The 15,773-nt window shown below is 50.4% G+C and overlaps 3 protein-coding genes across 3 annotated transcripts; 2 read left to right on the forward strand and 1 right to left on the reverse strand.

Moving 5' to 3' along the window:
* Positions 1-94: 94 nt before the first annotated feature.
* LOC119117163 (endosome/lysosome-associated apoptosis and autophagy regulator family member 2-like) lies at positions 95-14,063 on the reverse strand. The gene is made up of 24 exons (XM_037243276.1): positions 13,974-14,063; positions 12,724-12,782; positions 6,091-6,304; positions 5,057-5,177; positions 4,810-4,999; positions 4,593-4,740; positions 4,429-4,518; positions 4,262-4,367; positions 4,034-4,183; positions 3,766-3,854; positions 3,266-3,446; positions 2,957-3,085; positions 2,719-2,809; positions 2,547-2,649; positions 2,346-2,483; positions 1,993-2,265; positions 1,749-1,922; positions 1,468-1,675; positions 1,302-1,398; positions 1,126-1,227; positions 895-1,021; positions 639-817; positions 410-572; positions 95-322 (listed from the first exon to the last, which is right to left on the reverse strand). Exons 3-24 carry the CDS (start codon positions 6,202-6,204, stop codon positions 251-253), a joined length of 3,045 nt encoding a protein of 1,014 aa, XP_037099171.1. The 5' UTR covers positions 6,205-6,304; positions 12,724-12,782; positions 13,974-14,063; the 3' UTR covers positions 95-250.
* klhl42 (kelch-like family, member 42) lies at positions 6,564-8,947 on the forward strand. The gene is made up of 3 exons (XM_037243405.1): positions 6,564-7,767; positions 7,863-8,056; positions 8,119-8,947. The coding sequence occupies exons 1-3, from the start codon at positions 7,004-7,006 to the stop codon at positions 8,565-8,567; spliced, it is 1,407 nt and encodes a 468-aa protein (XP_037099300.1). The 5' UTR covers positions 6,564-7,003; the 3' UTR covers positions 8,568-8,947.
* nrip2 (nuclear receptor interacting protein 2) lies at positions 9,469-15,495 on the forward strand. The gene is made up of 6 exons (XM_037243457.1): positions 9,469-10,178; positions 12,857-13,114; positions 13,795-13,877; positions 14,025-14,119; positions 14,192-14,244; positions 14,316-15,495. Exons 1-6 carry the CDS (start codon positions 10,023-10,025, stop codon positions 14,415-14,417), a joined length of 747 nt encoding a protein of 248 aa, XP_037099352.1. The 5' UTR covers positions 9,469-10,022; the 3' UTR covers positions 14,418-15,495.
* Positions 15,496-15,773: the final 278 nt, after the last annotated feature.

The raw sequence follows: 15,773 nt of genomic DNA on the forward strand, positions 1-15,773 counted from the left end.
ACATCTGACGTCATTTACTGGGCCAAAAACTAAGTGCACAACTTAATCATCAAACATAAATTGGAGTGTTAACTCCAGGGGAAAAACACGTTCATAGTTTAATAAAGGAGTTTATTAAATAAACAACACTGATATAAATACATGGCCCTTAAAAGAAGCCAAATAAAAATGTATAAAAACAATACAAAGAGGTCAGTTTTTTCCTCCCCAAACACCGAGGCGCATCAAATGGCAAGTGAGTCCAGTATGACTAATCCAGGACCCAGCGATCCGCCTGAGAGCTGTTGAGCTGCACAGATTCACTGCTGTCTCCTCCCTCATGCTGAAAGACACCATTTGGTTCAGTAGAAAAATGACATTAAATTAGAAAAACAAAGTTTAAACACATCCTAAAGTGGCATACACACACCTTGTTGGCAATGGCGCGGAGCTTCCCCAGCAGGGAGGGCTTGCGGGTGTAGACGGTGTCGTCGTCGGGGTCTTCGCCCTCGTCCAGGCCGCAGCTATCGGCGGCGGGCAGCTCGCACTCCTTGTTGGCCGACATCACCAGACGAGAGTACTTGTACTCCAGCCTGTCGCGAGTACGTTACGTCACGTGATCACCCAAGGCAAACGTGGTCACAAGTATGAAGACACACCTCTTGTTCTTCTTCCAAAAATAGCAGGTGAGGACGACGAGCAGCGCGGCCAAAAAGGCTCCGCCGCCCACGCCCAACTTGAGCCACAAGGCGACAGACTCGCAAGGGGTGGAGCTCCTGGGAGGCAACGGGACGCCTTTGGTGCACAGCTTGGGCTCGTTCCACAAGTAAAATGTTTCCTGGAAACACATTGGGCGGATGACAGGAACTCGACCACGTGACGTTATGATTACGAGTGTGCGGTGCGCGCGGCTACCTGGATGCCGCCTTTGCAGGCGCCATCCAGTTGGTGGTAGTCGTCTCGCGTGCAGAGCGGGCAGGCACTGGCGCTCTCCCACAGGAAGTGGAAGGCGCAGCCGTCACAGGTTCCTGCAGGACAGGAGCTAGAAAAAACCCCACAAAAGTTATTTTCATTTTTTTGTAATATGTTCACAACTTTGTATAAAATAAAAAAATGTCTCAACATTTTCACACACGCTTGACCGACCTGGGCACAGAGAGCTCGCCACGTTCAGATTTTTTGGGATGACAGCGGACCACGATGACCGAACTGCGGCCTTGATCGCAGGACGCCGTCACCTGTGTCGACCTGAAATGAAAATAACATGAAGAAATGTGTCACGTGGGTAGAAAAACACAAAGGTGCATCTTTTGATTGTCTACCTGTAGAAGAAGTTGATGTCTGGAACATTGTTGGTGTTTTCCGGGAAGAGCCCTGGGTCAGCCCTCACGCCGTCCAGGAAGCGGTCCACAGTCGCTCCTGCGGGGGGCGCCAAACTAACACTGAGTGGCAGCCGAGCAGAACGGCGCCGTTCAAAAGTGGACCTACCGAGAAACATGTCGGCCAGGCGGACGGACTGCGAGGAAATGGGCGTCCGGAAGCCGCGCCCGTCGGCCGGGATGATGGTGGACTGGCAGATGAAGCCGTCCACCGCGTTGGCCAGCCGGGCGGCGCCGTCGTCGTTGCCCTGCTCGTCTTTGTTGAACACGCCGCTGAAGTCGGTCAGGTTGTTCCTGCACACTGCTGCTCTGCGGCCCTGTACGCACACGCATCGCCGTGGTTACGCCTACAAAATTTGTTATCTTGTCATAGGTTGTTTTTCAGTTGACCTGGTGGCCACACAGGCTGATGTTGAAAAGGTGAAGGTACTTGGTGCCCTTAGTGGTGAAGCTGGGCTTCAGGGTGAGCGAGGCCACGTCGCTCAGCGCGCTCAGGTCGTAGGTCAGCGTGCGGTTGTTGTGCAGGCGCGAAAAGGAGCAGTCGCTGTAGCAACGGGAATGCTCCTGGAAGAAAACGCACATTTATGGATTTTTTTCTTTTCTCTCGCCGCGTGTCGGCAGAGCGCTCGCTCACCCGGTCGCTGATGCTGGCGGGCCCGCACGCCACGCAGGCCTCGCGGCCGTAGGTGTGGCGTCCGGCCAGGTGCGTGCCGGGCGGGCACTCCTCGCATCGGTTGGTCTCGGTGTGGATGTAGAAGCCCGGCGGGCACGGCACGCACGTGGAGCCGGCTCGCCGGGAGCCGTCGGGCACCAGGGCGCACGCTCGGCATCCCGAGGCCACGCCCTCCAGCACGTTGGTCACGTGGATAGAGAAGAGCTTCACGTTGTCGCCCACGTAGCGACGCACCTGTGCAAACGGGACGCTTCATTAGGGACGCCCAGCGTCTGCCGATGATCCCAATTTGATTATTTTTTTTTTAAACTTACATCCAGAGCGTGATTGGTCCTCTGGAAGGCCCACGTGAAAGTGACAGAGTCGTTCCTGCTCATGCTGTGCGAATACGACTGGCGGCTTTTGCTGCCCTCCCACGACTCCACCACGGTGGTGCTCTTGCTGTGCACGTCCTGCGGGGGGCGCCACAGGACAAGCGTGAAGCCGGGCCCAACGAACGTCCTCCTCGCACTCACCATCATGAAGTAGAGCTGGCAGTCACCGCTGCAGAGCGTCTCAAATTCGAAGGTGATCCGCCCCACCTCGCCGCCGCTCATGCCCGACAGTGACGCCGGCACCCTGCGCGCAAAACAAAAACACGTCCCGTTCATGCGTGGGAACGCCGGTGAGCCTCGCGGGCGTCCTTACTTAAAGCCCGGCACGTGCAGGCTGAGGATGAGGTAGTCGTCGTCCGACGAGCCGGCTCCGCTTCGGACGTGGTCGCCCGCCACTTCCCAACCTGAACGTCGACACGCAGCCAAACATTTTTCGATCGGCTCCATCAAACCTATTTATAGTTCTCACAGCTCTTGCGCAACAAATCGGTTTGTCAAGTTGTGTTGCTCTGAAAAACCGCAGCGAATGGACGCGTGCCAAAAATTCTTACCGTTCATGCCGTCGCATTTGGAATTCCCCACGTTGAAGCAGGAAGTCTTCATGTTGGCGGGAAGGACGTTCCACCATCGAAACTCGTAGCCCAGGACCGGCTCTGTGCCCGAGGGGCACGCCGTGCACGCTGCGCACACGCGCAAATGTGAAGAAATGCTCGTAAAGCGGGAAGAAAACACAATTCTCTCGACATTGGCGACGCATTGTGAAAACGTCTGTGACCCCCGACCTTCTTTTTCAGGCCCGACCAGTCGGGCGACATGCCAGGGGCCAAGATAACGCGGCAGCCGGCGTGCGCGAGCATTACCGTAGGTGCCATCCGAGCGCGTCCCGGCCGGGCACGGCGAGCAGGTGGAGTCGTTGCTGTTGTAGAAGCCCGGGTTGCACGGCGGGCACGCTTTGCGCGGCTCCGAGGCGGGCAGCGCCACGGCGCCGGTGGCGTTCTCGTCGCAGATCTTAGGCTCCACCCAGCGGTACACCGCTTGCGTCTGCAGCGGGGGTGGAAAAAAAGAAAACTGATGGTACAAACTTAACAATATCCCAAAGCTGAATGAATATGCAATTTTGGAACGAATACTTTAAATACATATGTCATGTTTCCAATAACACGCTATCTATTATTTATTAGATGAGCTCGGAGGGGGCCACAATTTCAGAGCGCTCATGTTTGTTCCTCTCCTTTGCATCTTCTCAATCGTAGCATTAGCAACCGTTTGCTCACTCTGGTCCAGTTCCTTTCACACGTGGGCCTGGTATGAGGAACCAGGAAGCGTGTGTGTGTGCGTGCGTGCGTGTGTACACACTAACCTTTCCTTGGCTGTCACAAGGCGTGTGAATCTGGAAATAGTCCCTGTCGGCACATGCAGGCCTCATCTTGCACTCGGCCCATCCCTCCACTAAGACAACAACAATATTATAGACACACAGTTATAATTAATTTGACTGTAACATGAAATGAAATTGTTTCATTTCCTGGAAGGTGTGACTCGGCACATTTACTTCCTCCACATCTTGTGCCGCAAAAGTACTTTGTCGATTTGTATATTTGATTTGTGAAATGTGGATGCGTACGCACGCGAGTAGTGATTCGGTGGGCAGGCGGCGCAAGAAGTGGAGCCCTTGGCGGAGAAGGTGCCGCTCGGACACGGGCGACAGGAGGACGAGCCGGGGCTGGCGCTGAACCACCCGGGTCGGCAGGGAAAGCACTCAGACGTGTAGGCCACACCTTTTTACAATATTCCAAAAGATGAGCAAAATGTTCCCGCTGGAACGTTGGCCACTTTTTTTTTTTTTTTTTCCTGACCTTCTATTCTGATTTCCTTGAGCAGCACAGGTTTCACCATCTTGACGCCCACTAGGATGCCCGTCGTTCTCCAGTACAGGATGTTGGTGCCGGCCCACAAGTTGATCTGCAACACAAGTTCGCGTCAGAGTGTGTTCACGTGGACGTTGTTGGCAACTTCCACTCACCGCGTGCGTTCCCCATTCTCCGTTGCTGGTCACCTTGATCCACTTCTGCTCGTCACTCTGGCTCATCTCCTGGCACTGCTCGTTCTGGACCTGAACACACGCGCGCGGCGATAGTCACACGCGGAGGGCCGACATGTGGCCGACAAGGACAAAGGTGTTCTCACGTAGAACTCAAAGAAGATGTTGTTGTCGGGGTACTGGTAGGTGAAGGAGACGGAGCCCTGCTTCTCCAGGTGGACCACGTAGACCAGCGACACGGTGCACTCGTCCCGGTTGGACTCCAGGTACACGCCTTGCGGCGTCCACGTCGAGCTGCGCCGCAAAAGACGTCAATCGCTCAATTATCCAGCCGAACCGCGGGGACGAGAAAGATAAACGTACTTGCTGCACGCCTGGAAGTCGCCGTTGGGCGGCTTGGCGTTGAGGAAGCTGGCGATGCTGATGAATCCGCCGGGGAGGGCGTCCCACTGATCGAAGCGCAGGCCGCTGCCCAGCGAGTAGGAGCCGGCCGCGCACGGCGTGCACGACTGCGTGGACATTTCCAGGAACTTGCCGGCCGAGCACGAGAAGCCTGAACAAAAGCAAAATGAAGCCGGGAAAGAGCATTTCTAGGTGGCGCTAGACTCACTGCAGTCGGTTCCTCTGCTGGGGGGCGGGAGGCCCGAGCAGGTGCCCGGATTGAGCGGGATGGCCACCCTCCAGCGGGACCCCGTGCTGTCACACTCCGTGTACTGGTAGTAGTGGTCCATCTGCAGGACATAACGGCCCTCGTTATGTTGCCAGCGGCAATTATTAATGGACGGCGGAGCGGAGAAAGTGGCCTGGGTGACCCTGATCGCCATGGCAACTAATGGGCCGGAGCGGGAAAGCACAGCCACAGGTTTGTTTAATGCATGTTTTGGCCGGAGGAGCAGCTCACTCAATTACAATACGTGGTCAATCCTCGTGACAATATTTCTAGTGTGCACTGCTGAATAAAAAAAACATTGTTCATTTCCGTTTGCAAACTGAGGATAATGGATTGTGTTGGTTTACTTTTACACCCTGTGAGGCAACAAACAGGTTGGATGGGAATTTTTGAAATTCTTGACTTTTCACCACATTTCCCGTGTCATGTTTGCACGAGTTCCCAGCTACGACCACCCGAGGCAACAAACGCACCTCGGCGATGCTTTGGCCTCCAGGCAGAATCACGGGCGCCCGCAAATTAAAAGCGCCGTGAAACCGATAAGCAGCCGAGGAAAAAGACAAACAGCCAGCTCGCGCAATCTGTTGGTCTCCCGGGTAACTCATGCCGGTTGCCATGGCGATGGATGAGTGGACGAGAGGAGGGAGATGAGATTGGACGGGGGCAAGCCATAAAAAGGCAGCAGTGACAACAATTGAAGCTGAGTGGACGCACAGACCAAAAATTGGATTATATTCCATGACTGGTGAAGATAGCTGGTTAGTTTAGCACAAGCTTGGCTAGGGAATAGGCCCTTTTATGACAACACTTTTAAAATGATATCAAATGAATGGTATCAAATTAACAATTTGCAATTCAACTATTTGGCGAACATGTTATGCATAACAACAACTTAAATATCACCACTGTTACTATTTATCAATGTCTTGCACTAATTCTACAAATGAATAATATGATCTATTGTGCACGCTTACCTCATCGCACGGCGGTAGCGTCGTGTCGGCGTAGGTTGTCTTGACAGCGGCGACGATGATGAGCATCAGCAGGCAGCGGGGGGACCAGGAGGCGCACGCCGGTTCCCACATCATCAACTCGGATAACGAACGGCGGACGGCCCGCTGCCTGGAGCCACAGAGTCAAAGCGGTCCGGGCGTGTAACGCCCCAGTCATTGATGTGCCACCGTCTGCCTGTCACACGCAAATAAACACACCGACGTCAAGTCACAAGGAATGCACAGACGAGACGTCCGGTTTTCAAACTAAAAGCAAAAACACCCACGTCAAGCCAAGAGGGAAGGCACACATGCCATCTCCCGGTTTCGAATTAAAAGACACTTGCCAAGAGTGTTTCAAACGCCACCATTCCTGTATTTAAACGGTATTTAACGAGCTCTTCCAAACCATATTTTCCAAACGTTATTATCTCGAGTGAAAGAAGCAGAGAATTCTCCAATTAACGAGCCAATCGAATCAAACGCAGTAGCGCTCAAACACCGCCAGGCGGCAGAAGCACGCAAGTTAGCAATAAAGCCACCAACGACGAAGAGCGCTCGGAACCAAAACAATCCCAAAGTTGTCAGCGAAGGCTGACAAAATGGGATGCAAATCACCACGGTCGCTTTTGGAAGTTCTTTACATCACTTAAACTGCCACTTTCATTATCGGGGGATCTTTTATCGGACTCTTGCGGGGTGTTAAAGTGCGTTGCTGGCCTGTCTGTGGCCGGTTCTGTCTGGCGTCGTTTGCAGGTTAGCTTCCCCGGCTATAGAAAGTTGCTCGATAACGAGCCGTGGGCCAAACATGGCCATATTTGGAGCGGTTCACACCGGTGAGACGTAAACCAAATCCATTCAAGTCGGCCTGCTCGAGACGCGCACTCTTTTCGACATGTCATCGGAGCACAACATCGCCATCGTGATGGAGGACAAAAGATACGAGGTGAACAAGAGGAAGCTGATTGAGAAGAGCGACTACTTCCGTGCTCTGTACAGCTCGGGAATGAGGGAGTCCACGGAGGACTCCGTGCAGCTGCAGGGCCTCAGCGCCCCCGGCTTGGAGCTGGTCCTGGAGTTCATCAACACCTCCAAAGTAGAGATCGTCAACGAGACCCTGGAGGACCTGATCGAGACGGCATCCTTCTTGCAGGTCACTTCCATCCTCAAGGTTCTGATGGCGGAGATCCGGCTGGACAACTGCGTGGAGCTCTACACCCTGTCAGAGGTTTACGGAACTCACGAGCTGCGCAGCGCCTGCCTCAAATTCATGAGCTGCTACTACCACCCCACGATGAGGCGACCCGAGTTCTGCAGCCTCCCCCCTGCTGTCAGGGAGCAGGCCAAGGAGATGCGCATGAGGGGTGCCGCCACCCTGGTGGTCATGGGGGACTTCAGCAGCCTGTGCCTGGACATGCCGGACCAGGAAGAGCCCTGCTCCATGCTGAGGTACGGCGAGGCCGAGCAGCGCTGGAAGCCGCTGGCCAACAACCTGCCGGCGGACATGATCAACGTGAGAGGTTACGGCTCGGCCGTGCTGGACAACTACCTCTTCATCGCCGGGGGCTACCGAACCAGCAGCCAGGAGATCTCAGCCACGCACTGCTACAACCCCTGCAGGAACGAGTGGAACCAGGTGGCGTCACTCAACCAGAAGAGGTAACGTCAACATGGCCGGAGCGGCGGTTTGGCAGATCGCCATCAAGTTCTTTCAAGAGCCGTTAAGACCCTGACCCCTTTTTGCCGTCCTTCAGGTCCAACTTCAAGCTCCTGGCCGTGCAGGGGAAGTTGTACGCCGTGGGGGGACAAAGTCTGGGCACGGTGGAGTGCTACAGCCCGGAGAACGACTACTGGACCTGCGTGTCGTCCATGCCCGACCCGCTGGCCGAGTTCTCGGCCTGCGAGTGCCAGGGAATGATCTACGTCATGGGCGGGTACACGGCCAGAGGTGGGCGCAAAAGTCCAGTGTGCATCTGGCCATTTTCTGCTAACGTTTGTCTCTCGCCACAGTGCGCAACACCAACCTTCTACGCTACTGCCCCGTGGCCGACATGTGGACGGCGTTCCGCCCGTGCACGGTGCACGTGCGCAAGCAGCAGATGCTGTCGGTGGAGGACACTATCTACCTGGTGGGCGGCTACACGCACAAACTGGAGCACACGCGGCGCTGGCCCAGCGAGATGGAGGACGTGCTGACCGTGCAGTCGTACAACGTCACCACCGGCGAGTGGCTGCAGCTCAAGGAGAACACGTCCAAGTCGGGCCTCAACCTGACGTGCACGCTGCACAACGACGGCATCTACATCATGAGCCGCGACGTGGGGCTGTCCACCAGCATGGAGCACCGCGTCTTCCTCAAGTACAACATATTCAACGACGCCTGGGAGGCCTTCAGGCGCTTGCGAGCGTTCGGACAGAACATGCTGCTTTGCTCGCTTTATCTCCCCAACGTGCTGTGATGGTAGAGACTGCAGTTACATCATTGAGGCCAAATTAAGCTAAATTGCACTTTATATTTCACACTCCAGACCTACAGGGGGGGGGCAGTTTATGAGCAGACAGATGTCAGTGGTCAAAAAACATCCAATAGTTAAGGTCAAAATGGTCATTGTTGGAATACAGGTTGCAGATGTTCACGACAAACCTTAAAAAAAAACAGCATTCCTATGATAACGATAGAAAGAGTTGAAATTCTGTGACATTCAATTGCATACGTGCCTTTTCCATTACAAACTCCATCCTCTCACAAAAAGCACAAAATGACCATACTGCTGTTTTTGTTGTTTTTGGGCTGTTGCTAAAGTTTGTTCTTTGAATAAAGGTGCTTTTCATTCCTCAATCTGTGGAGTAAATTGAGGATTATAAATAAATATTATTAATATAAATTAAATATCTTATGAACCGAAGTTGTTAACCTGGACTGAAATATGCAAGTTTAAGACGGATAGAAATGCGTGTAGTGTGGACAGGTGGCCAACAGAGGGCGACAGAAAACCCAGAAACCCAAGCTAAATAACGTTCACGAGCACTCAATAACATTTAAAAACCATTTTCCGTCAGTAAAATAATTTTTACAAGTATAAATTGGATTCCTGACAGTATATTCTTAGGCTAATGGAAACTGTCTTCTGAAAAATCCAAACTGAATTAAACAATACCAAGAAAAAGACATTAGGTGACAAATATGTGTAATGCCGGCATCTGGCCAACAGGGGGAGACACAAACCAGCTAGCAATCCACCCTAATTTACCTCCATGAGGGCTCAACGACTTCTGTTTAATGTCTGATGCCATTATTAAAAATGCAGCTCAATGTCAGCACACGAGGTCGGAGAGCAGGAAATGCGTGTAGTTCAGACAAGAGGCCAACAGAGGGCGCCAACTAACACCTAGAAATCCAACCAAATCTAACCTTCACAAGGACTTAAGAATTCATGCACAAATTCCACACCAGACTGATGTCACGATTGAAAAATGCCTCTAAGGGTTAAACAGCTTTTCAATTGAGTGTTTAGTGGAGCGAAAGGGAACGATCGTTGCTGCACGATTGATTGGCTCAGGCTGCGTGGGGTCACACCTCCGCAGCGGGACCGCGGAGGCTCATCAGCGAGCATTCGCCAGGACGCCAGTTGCAAGTGAGCAAAACATTCGCTCTTCATCGGTGTCTGACGAGAGGAAGAGGAGGGGGGAGGAGTGTCGAGGGAGGAGAGAAAGCAAGCGGGCGAGGGAGGAGAATCCGCTCGGAAGGAGACAGACGGGAAATCACGCAGGAGGATGCTCGACCACATCAGACCATCATCCAGGAGGAACACAACAAATCAGCACTGTTCTCCTTGAAGCTACATTCCTACGTCTCTGGTGTCTTTTGTTCCGAGGGGGGGGGGGGGCGGAGCGGGATTCCAGTTTTGAAGACCATGAGTGAGGCCAAAAAAGGTGAGCTGGCCATCCGAGATAAAGCCATCCTGCACCAGCAGCGCCGTCTCAAGCAGGCCACGCAGTTCACGCACAAGGACTCGGCTGACCTGCTGCCCCTGGACGGTCTCAAGAGACTGGGAACGTCTAAAGACCTGGTAAGTGCGCACACCCCGGAGGACATCAAGAATGAACTCACTGGTGCCTCCACATGATTTTTATGGGCGAGCATAGAAAATGTCAGTCATTATTTGTAATGTCACTATTACGAGCAGGGACCTTTCAAAGGACGCCTAACAATAACTCACGCTGGCAATTAAGTGAGTGAGTATGGCCAGCAGCTGATCGCTGGCCAGCTTGACAGCATGATGGAAGATTTCGAGACAGCTCTTGACAGGCAGTTGAAGCTCATTGTGGCCACAAGAAAGCAGGGTGGCAAACTCCAATTTTGGAAGCCAAGCACTGACTGTACAAATAACTTCAGAAGCTAATGCAGGAAGTAACCCAGGAAGCGAACACTGAAAGTTAGCGCAGCCGCTCCATCTATTTTGGCAATATATTCTAAGCGCTAGCAAAATTGTAGGAGTTATTTTTGTCCTGCGTTGAACCCAGGAAAGAAAAGAAATAATAAGTCACAGGGAAAGGAAATTTGAAATAGCACGAAGCAAGCTTTGAATGGTTAAAACTTGATTAGTTTTGAGGAGCTTAACACGCTAGTCATTTATTAGCTGCCGGCGCTCCAACCGCTACGTCAGGGTCTTATGTTAAAACCAATTATCTGGAATGACGCTTGTGTCTGCGCAGATAGGCAAATTTAAAAAAAGGAAAAAGCAATCTGTCAAGCATGGCGTTGACGATTTGAGCCGGCGGGAATGGAAATTGTCAGATGAGAGCCTGGGTCGCCGTTTAGCCGCTGAATACACTTGAGAAAGTCATTAAATGACAAGAATGACATCCTAAGGATATCTGCGAGCCTGCATACATGACAGCTATTTATTTCATCTTTTTAACATTTTCTCTCTGGATGAAAAGTAGCAAATTAGCACGGCAAGTCGAGTATAGAAAGATACGGATCGAGACAGAGAGCCGACTGTCATTAGCGTTGGAGTCACTAGCTTGTTGTCGACAAGCTAGCAGTCGGCTCGCTAGTAGTTTGATTCTGATAAATGTCTTTGAAAAAAAATGTGATTTCAAAATAAGGTTGGAAAATGGGAAGCATTGTTAACACTTATAAATAATGAAAGAGATTGCTATCATAATTGGCAGTTAAATGCCATCCTACACGAGAATCCACCGCCGGCCTTTCCGCTCTGATGTGTAATTCAGCAGTGTTGGTTACGCAACGTTTGTTTTTTGTTCTCTTTTGCCCGAGGGTTAGTGGGTGCCGAGTGGCGAGCATCAGCGAACATGTTAGAAAGAAAGAAAAAAAAAAAATGGCCGCCCTTTAAAGCAAGAGAAACGTCGTCTCTTGGTGCTTGGTGGTCTCGTGCTACCCGGGGGGGGGGGGGTTATTATGCAACCATGTGTGCATTAAATGTAAAGACAAAGCGCAGATGTGTGGGAATTGAATCTGAGTCCAGTGACACAAAACACCTGAGCTCCACATACACCGCCATCTTGTGCATAAAACATCAAAATGGAAGGGAACGCTGAGTCCAGAAGATGTGCCACATGGAGGCAGATGGACCAGAGTTGACTTAATCCTGCAGCAGCTGTTTTATATTCATCTCCAAATATGAGGTTTCTTTTTCCCAGCAGGCAGCAGCAGAGCAGCACTTCAAAGTCAAGCACACTCACAAGAAACATTATGGCAGTAAAATAGAGACAGCTTAAATGTACCCTGGCTGCATTCTTATTATTATTCACCACAGGACAATTAGCAGTGTTACGCATGCGTGCTAATGTGAGTGTTTTTGTGTGTTCCGCTGGAAGTTGGGCAGCTAAAAATAGTCGACTCAAAACAACCCCAACAACAGCAGCGAAGTGCAAATAGATACTGTTTAGCTACAAGCTAACATTTACATATGCTGAGCACAGCATAATAAATGACTAAATAACAGCTTGACACTTATCAAAAGCAAATCGCTAACTTAACAGTTGAGTAATTGCTCACCGGTTAGCAGCCATTCATTCAATAAAAGATAAAAAGTAGGTAGCCACTAGTCATATCTTATTTTGAGGTGTTTCCTCCGCGCAGGGAAGCAGACAGTTAGGATAAATTCAATCTATGAGCGCAATTCAATTTAGATTGTTGTCTGTTTGTGCTCCGGGCGGCTGCAACCCTGCCGCAAATAACGTTAGGATGCAAGCGGCCAGCAGGCGGATTGGAGAGTCGCCACTTTATTAGGCACAATACACATCAGTGGAAAATTTGCAGGATTCATTTAATAGGCGGCCTTTCACCCAGAGTGCTATTAGGTGTTCTTGGGATGCTTGAAAGGAGTTATGCTAATATAAGTTAGCATGCATTTATTATTCTGTCTGGCAATTAGCAGGTGTCTTGTCTGCCGTATTTGCCAGATGCTTTCTGGCTTGTTCAGGCTAGTCAGCTAGCAATTAGCGTTAGGGGCCAATTGGAATTGACTGATAAATCCCAAGACTGTGAGACTATGAGGAGATTCTGAGAGTGGCCCCAAATATGGAGTGCAGGGAGCCATTTTGGTGTTCAGCCAAGCAGACAATGTACTCGCTTCCTCATCTTACCGTTCCGCGGCTGCCAAACGCGCCTCCCCGGTGGAGCTGAGCATCTTCCCAGATGGACACTGAAAGGCAATTTGAGACAAGGCCAGACGTGAGAGGACTGGATTACATCCATGACACTCGCTTATTTCCATAGCAACCCCACAGCATCGTGCAGCGCCGCCTCCTAGAGGGCAACATCACGCGGCTGCGGGGCGAGGCCCGAGACCCCGCCGCCCACGTCCGCTCGCCGCTGGCCGACGACGGCAAGGACGGGCAGGCGGACGGTGAGGACGAAAGCGCCGACGACTCCTCGGCCGAGAGCGACAAGAGTCTGCGATCGGACGATGACGGCGGCGACGCGGCGGCGGCCTCCGAAACGACACGTCTCGCCGCTCTGCGCGTTCACGGCAAGGTATCCGAAATTACCATTGAAACTGTTTAATTTTGGTAAATAATTACAGTTAAACTAAGTGAAATATTTGTGCAACCTTTTCAGCACTTTGCTCACGCGCAGCTAAGTGCTCTAGCTCGTGTGGTTTACTTATCCAACATCTATTTTTAAACTTCACTGCAAGAAGAGAGATTTTAGCACCGAGACAAAAGACAGAAAAAAAAGACCGAGCCTTTTGCGGTGTTGCTGATAAGATGCTCTGCCTCCGTGGATAAAAGGCAGGCTCAGCGTGAGCACTTGAAAACAATGGTGGAAAAAAAATGCTCTGCTTTTTTTTTCCGTTAATCACCCGAGGGACTGAAGTGCAGCGGCTATATTGATTTAACAGGCATTCTGAAAAAGAACACCTTCAAACCAAAATGGACGGATTTGTTTTTTCACTTGGGGGTTTGAGTTGCCCGTGGGAGCCTTACAATTTGCAATTTTTCAACAGTTGTGTGGAAATTCAGTTTAAGCTCCAGAATGGCTGACTTAATATTTGCTGACGCAGCATTGAAGAGTCCACATGAGCATCCTGTCCATGTTCCATTAAGTCCATTCGTAAACGATGATTAACCACCAATTGCGACGACAACAAGTCAGCACAAATCAGGCATCCATTTTGTGTTTTGACAACAACAGACTCCATTTTGTGTCCTCAGTGCTGCGAGCGTCGAGTGACACTTTGGTTAAACACCAACAGCGTAGACAACCACATCTCGGCGTCCTGCTGCCAACGGCTTGGGTAAGAACGTCCTCACTAAGTCAATACATTCAATTACATTTTTTTGCGTGTATCATACATCATTTCGAAAAACAAAATGTGAGGTTGAACTCTTACTTGTTGCTGCTGATCCAATTTGAAGTTGCTGATGTTGTGGTGTTCCATCAGGCTCTCGGGGACCGGTTGGGTCCAAAGCGGCTCGGTGAACGACCTCAAGCTTCAGCTGGGCTCAAAAACCATCCAGTGCTCTGCTTTGGTCCAAGGTACAACCGAGAAAAGCATTTAAAAAGCTTGGCTTTTGCTGAAGAGCTTGAAAATTTCTTTTTACCTCTCAGAGGACGAGACGTGCGAGCTGAGCCTCGGCCTGCGCACTCTGCTCAAACTCAAAGTAAGCAAGATCAACAAATACAACTCAAGAGAAAAAGATGAGTGAATATGAGCAATACTTGCTTTCTGCAGTGCTGCCTGGACCTGAACCGCCAGGTTTTGAAGCTAGGGGGCGACGCTGAGGAGCTTCCCTTCCTGAGTGACGAAAAACCCGATAGCGCGAAAAAGGTGTGAGCGCCCCCCCACTGCCGCATCGCAACGGTTTGGGACCGCCTGGGCCGCAAGCGGTTCACGCCGCCAGAGCCCGGATGAGCGTTAGCCGCGCAAGAAATTAGCCTGAGCCCATGTGTGTTAATTGGCACTTTTCTATCAATTAATTTGAGATTATTGAGAGAATGGGAGGTTTTTTGTGACTGGAATTCAATGAATCAATTTCGTTGGCCTTGCCTAAATGTTAGCCTAGCTTAGTGTAAGAACGAAAATCGGACTCCCAATGAGTAAAAATTCTAAATCGAAGGCCAACTAACTAGCAGTAGGCTATGCTAGGCTAATTAGCGTATGAACTCACACAGGAAGCAACTGCGCTCACCAAGTGTTTAGACATCCCTCTACCTCCTCGACAAACAACGACAGAAGAATTTAAACTGACCTTTGAAACCAGCCGCACACTCTGCGACCTCATCCTTCCGTATTTAAACCAAAAGAATTCAGGCTGATATTTTTCAAGACATACACTTCAACCAAAAATTCCCAACTGAACATTGTACGAATTATCGTTCATTTCAACAATTCATTGATTTTAGTTCACATGCAATTTCTCCAGAAATTGTTTTGTCGCTCGGTGTGCGGCTGGCTTCAGCAAATCCTCCAAATAAAATTAGCTCGTCACACGTTTATATCCGAGTCACACTGAGATGGGAAAACATTCCATGTGCATGACGTTGTGGCGTTCCGCCTGCATGTTCGTGTACTTGTCTGATTGAGTGAACCACGGGAGTGTGTGTGTGTGTGTGTCTGTGAATGTGTGCATGTGTGTTTTTCTGGCTCACACAAAAAAAAAAGAAAAGCCGAGCGGGTACAAGCTGCCAAACAAGCTGCCTTCCCACGCCGCCTTTGTCACATCTTTAAAAGCTTTGCATCTTTTTGGAATCATTCTGTGCATTTTAGCGCCTTTGAGACCTCCACGTTTGCCTCTGATCTTTTCTTAAAGGTAGCTAACTTTGGAAGTAGAGCATTTACTATTTAGTAAAAAAAAACAAATGCATTGAAGGATTCTGTGAACCACAGATGTTACACATTTACATATGCTAAACAAAAAATCAGCTCAAACTTAAATTTAATTTAAAAAAAATTAAATTTGTTGGTAAATCGATTTGTCTGTCATTCAATTAAAAAAAAAATCTTACGCAATATAAATTCACCAAAACATAGTTAGTTACCAGATAAGCTAAGAGCTAGCCTAGCTTCTTCATTTTTTTCTATTTAATTTTGTGGCACGACACTGCCTCTCAAAGGTCAGCCCGGGTACTACGCCACACTTATACGAAACGATGCCCTAAAATGCGTCGATGTGAATTATTGCACATCTGT

Source organism: Syngnathus acus, chromosome 23, assembly GCF_901709675.1.
Source record: "Syngnathus acus chromosome 23, fSynAcu1.2, whole genome shotgun sequence".
NCBI classification, from domain to species: domain Eukaryota; kingdom Metazoa; phylum Chordata; class Actinopteri; order Syngnathiformes; family Syngnathidae; genus Syngnathus; species Syngnathus acus.

Bases quoted from the DNA above. Each gene is read 5' to 3' on its own strand.
- klhl42 (XM_037243405.1), top strand. From the start codon at position 7,004: ATGTCATCGGAGCACAACATCGCCATCGTGATGGAGGACAAAAGATAC. The intron at 7,768-7,862 runs GTAACGTCAACA...GCCGTCCTTCAG, and splicing joins GCGTCACTCAACCAGAAGAG to GTCCAACTTCAAGCTCCTGG. The intron at 8,057-8,118 runs GTGGGCGCAAAA...CTCTCGCCACAG, and splicing joins GGGCGGGTACACGGCCAGAG to TGCGCAACACCAACCTTCTA.
- LOC119117163 (XM_037243276.1), bottom strand. From the start codon at position 6,204: ATGATGTGGGAACCGGCGTGCGCCTCCTGGTCCCCCCGCTGCCTGCTG. The intron at 2,650-2,718 runs GTAAGGACGCCC...TTTTGCGCGCAG, and splicing joins CTGCACGTGCCGGGCTTTAA to GGTGCCGGCGTCACTGTCGG. The intron at 2,266-2,345 runs GTAAGTTTAAAA...CCGTTTGCACAG, and splicing joins GGACCAATCACGCTCTGGAT to GTGCGTCGCTACGTGGGCGA.
- nrip2 (XM_037243457.1), top strand. From the start codon at position 10,023: ATGAGTGAGGCCAAAAAAGGTGAGCTGGCCATCCGAGATAAAGCCATC. The intron at 13,878-14,024 runs GTAAGAACGTCC...GTGTTCCATCAG, and splicing joins TCCTGCTGCCAACGGCTTGG to GCTCTCGGGGACCGGTTGGG. The intron at 14,245-14,315 runs GTAAGCAAGATC...TGCTTTCTGCAG, and splicing joins GCACTCTGCTCAAACTCAAA to TGCTGCCTGGACCTGAACCG.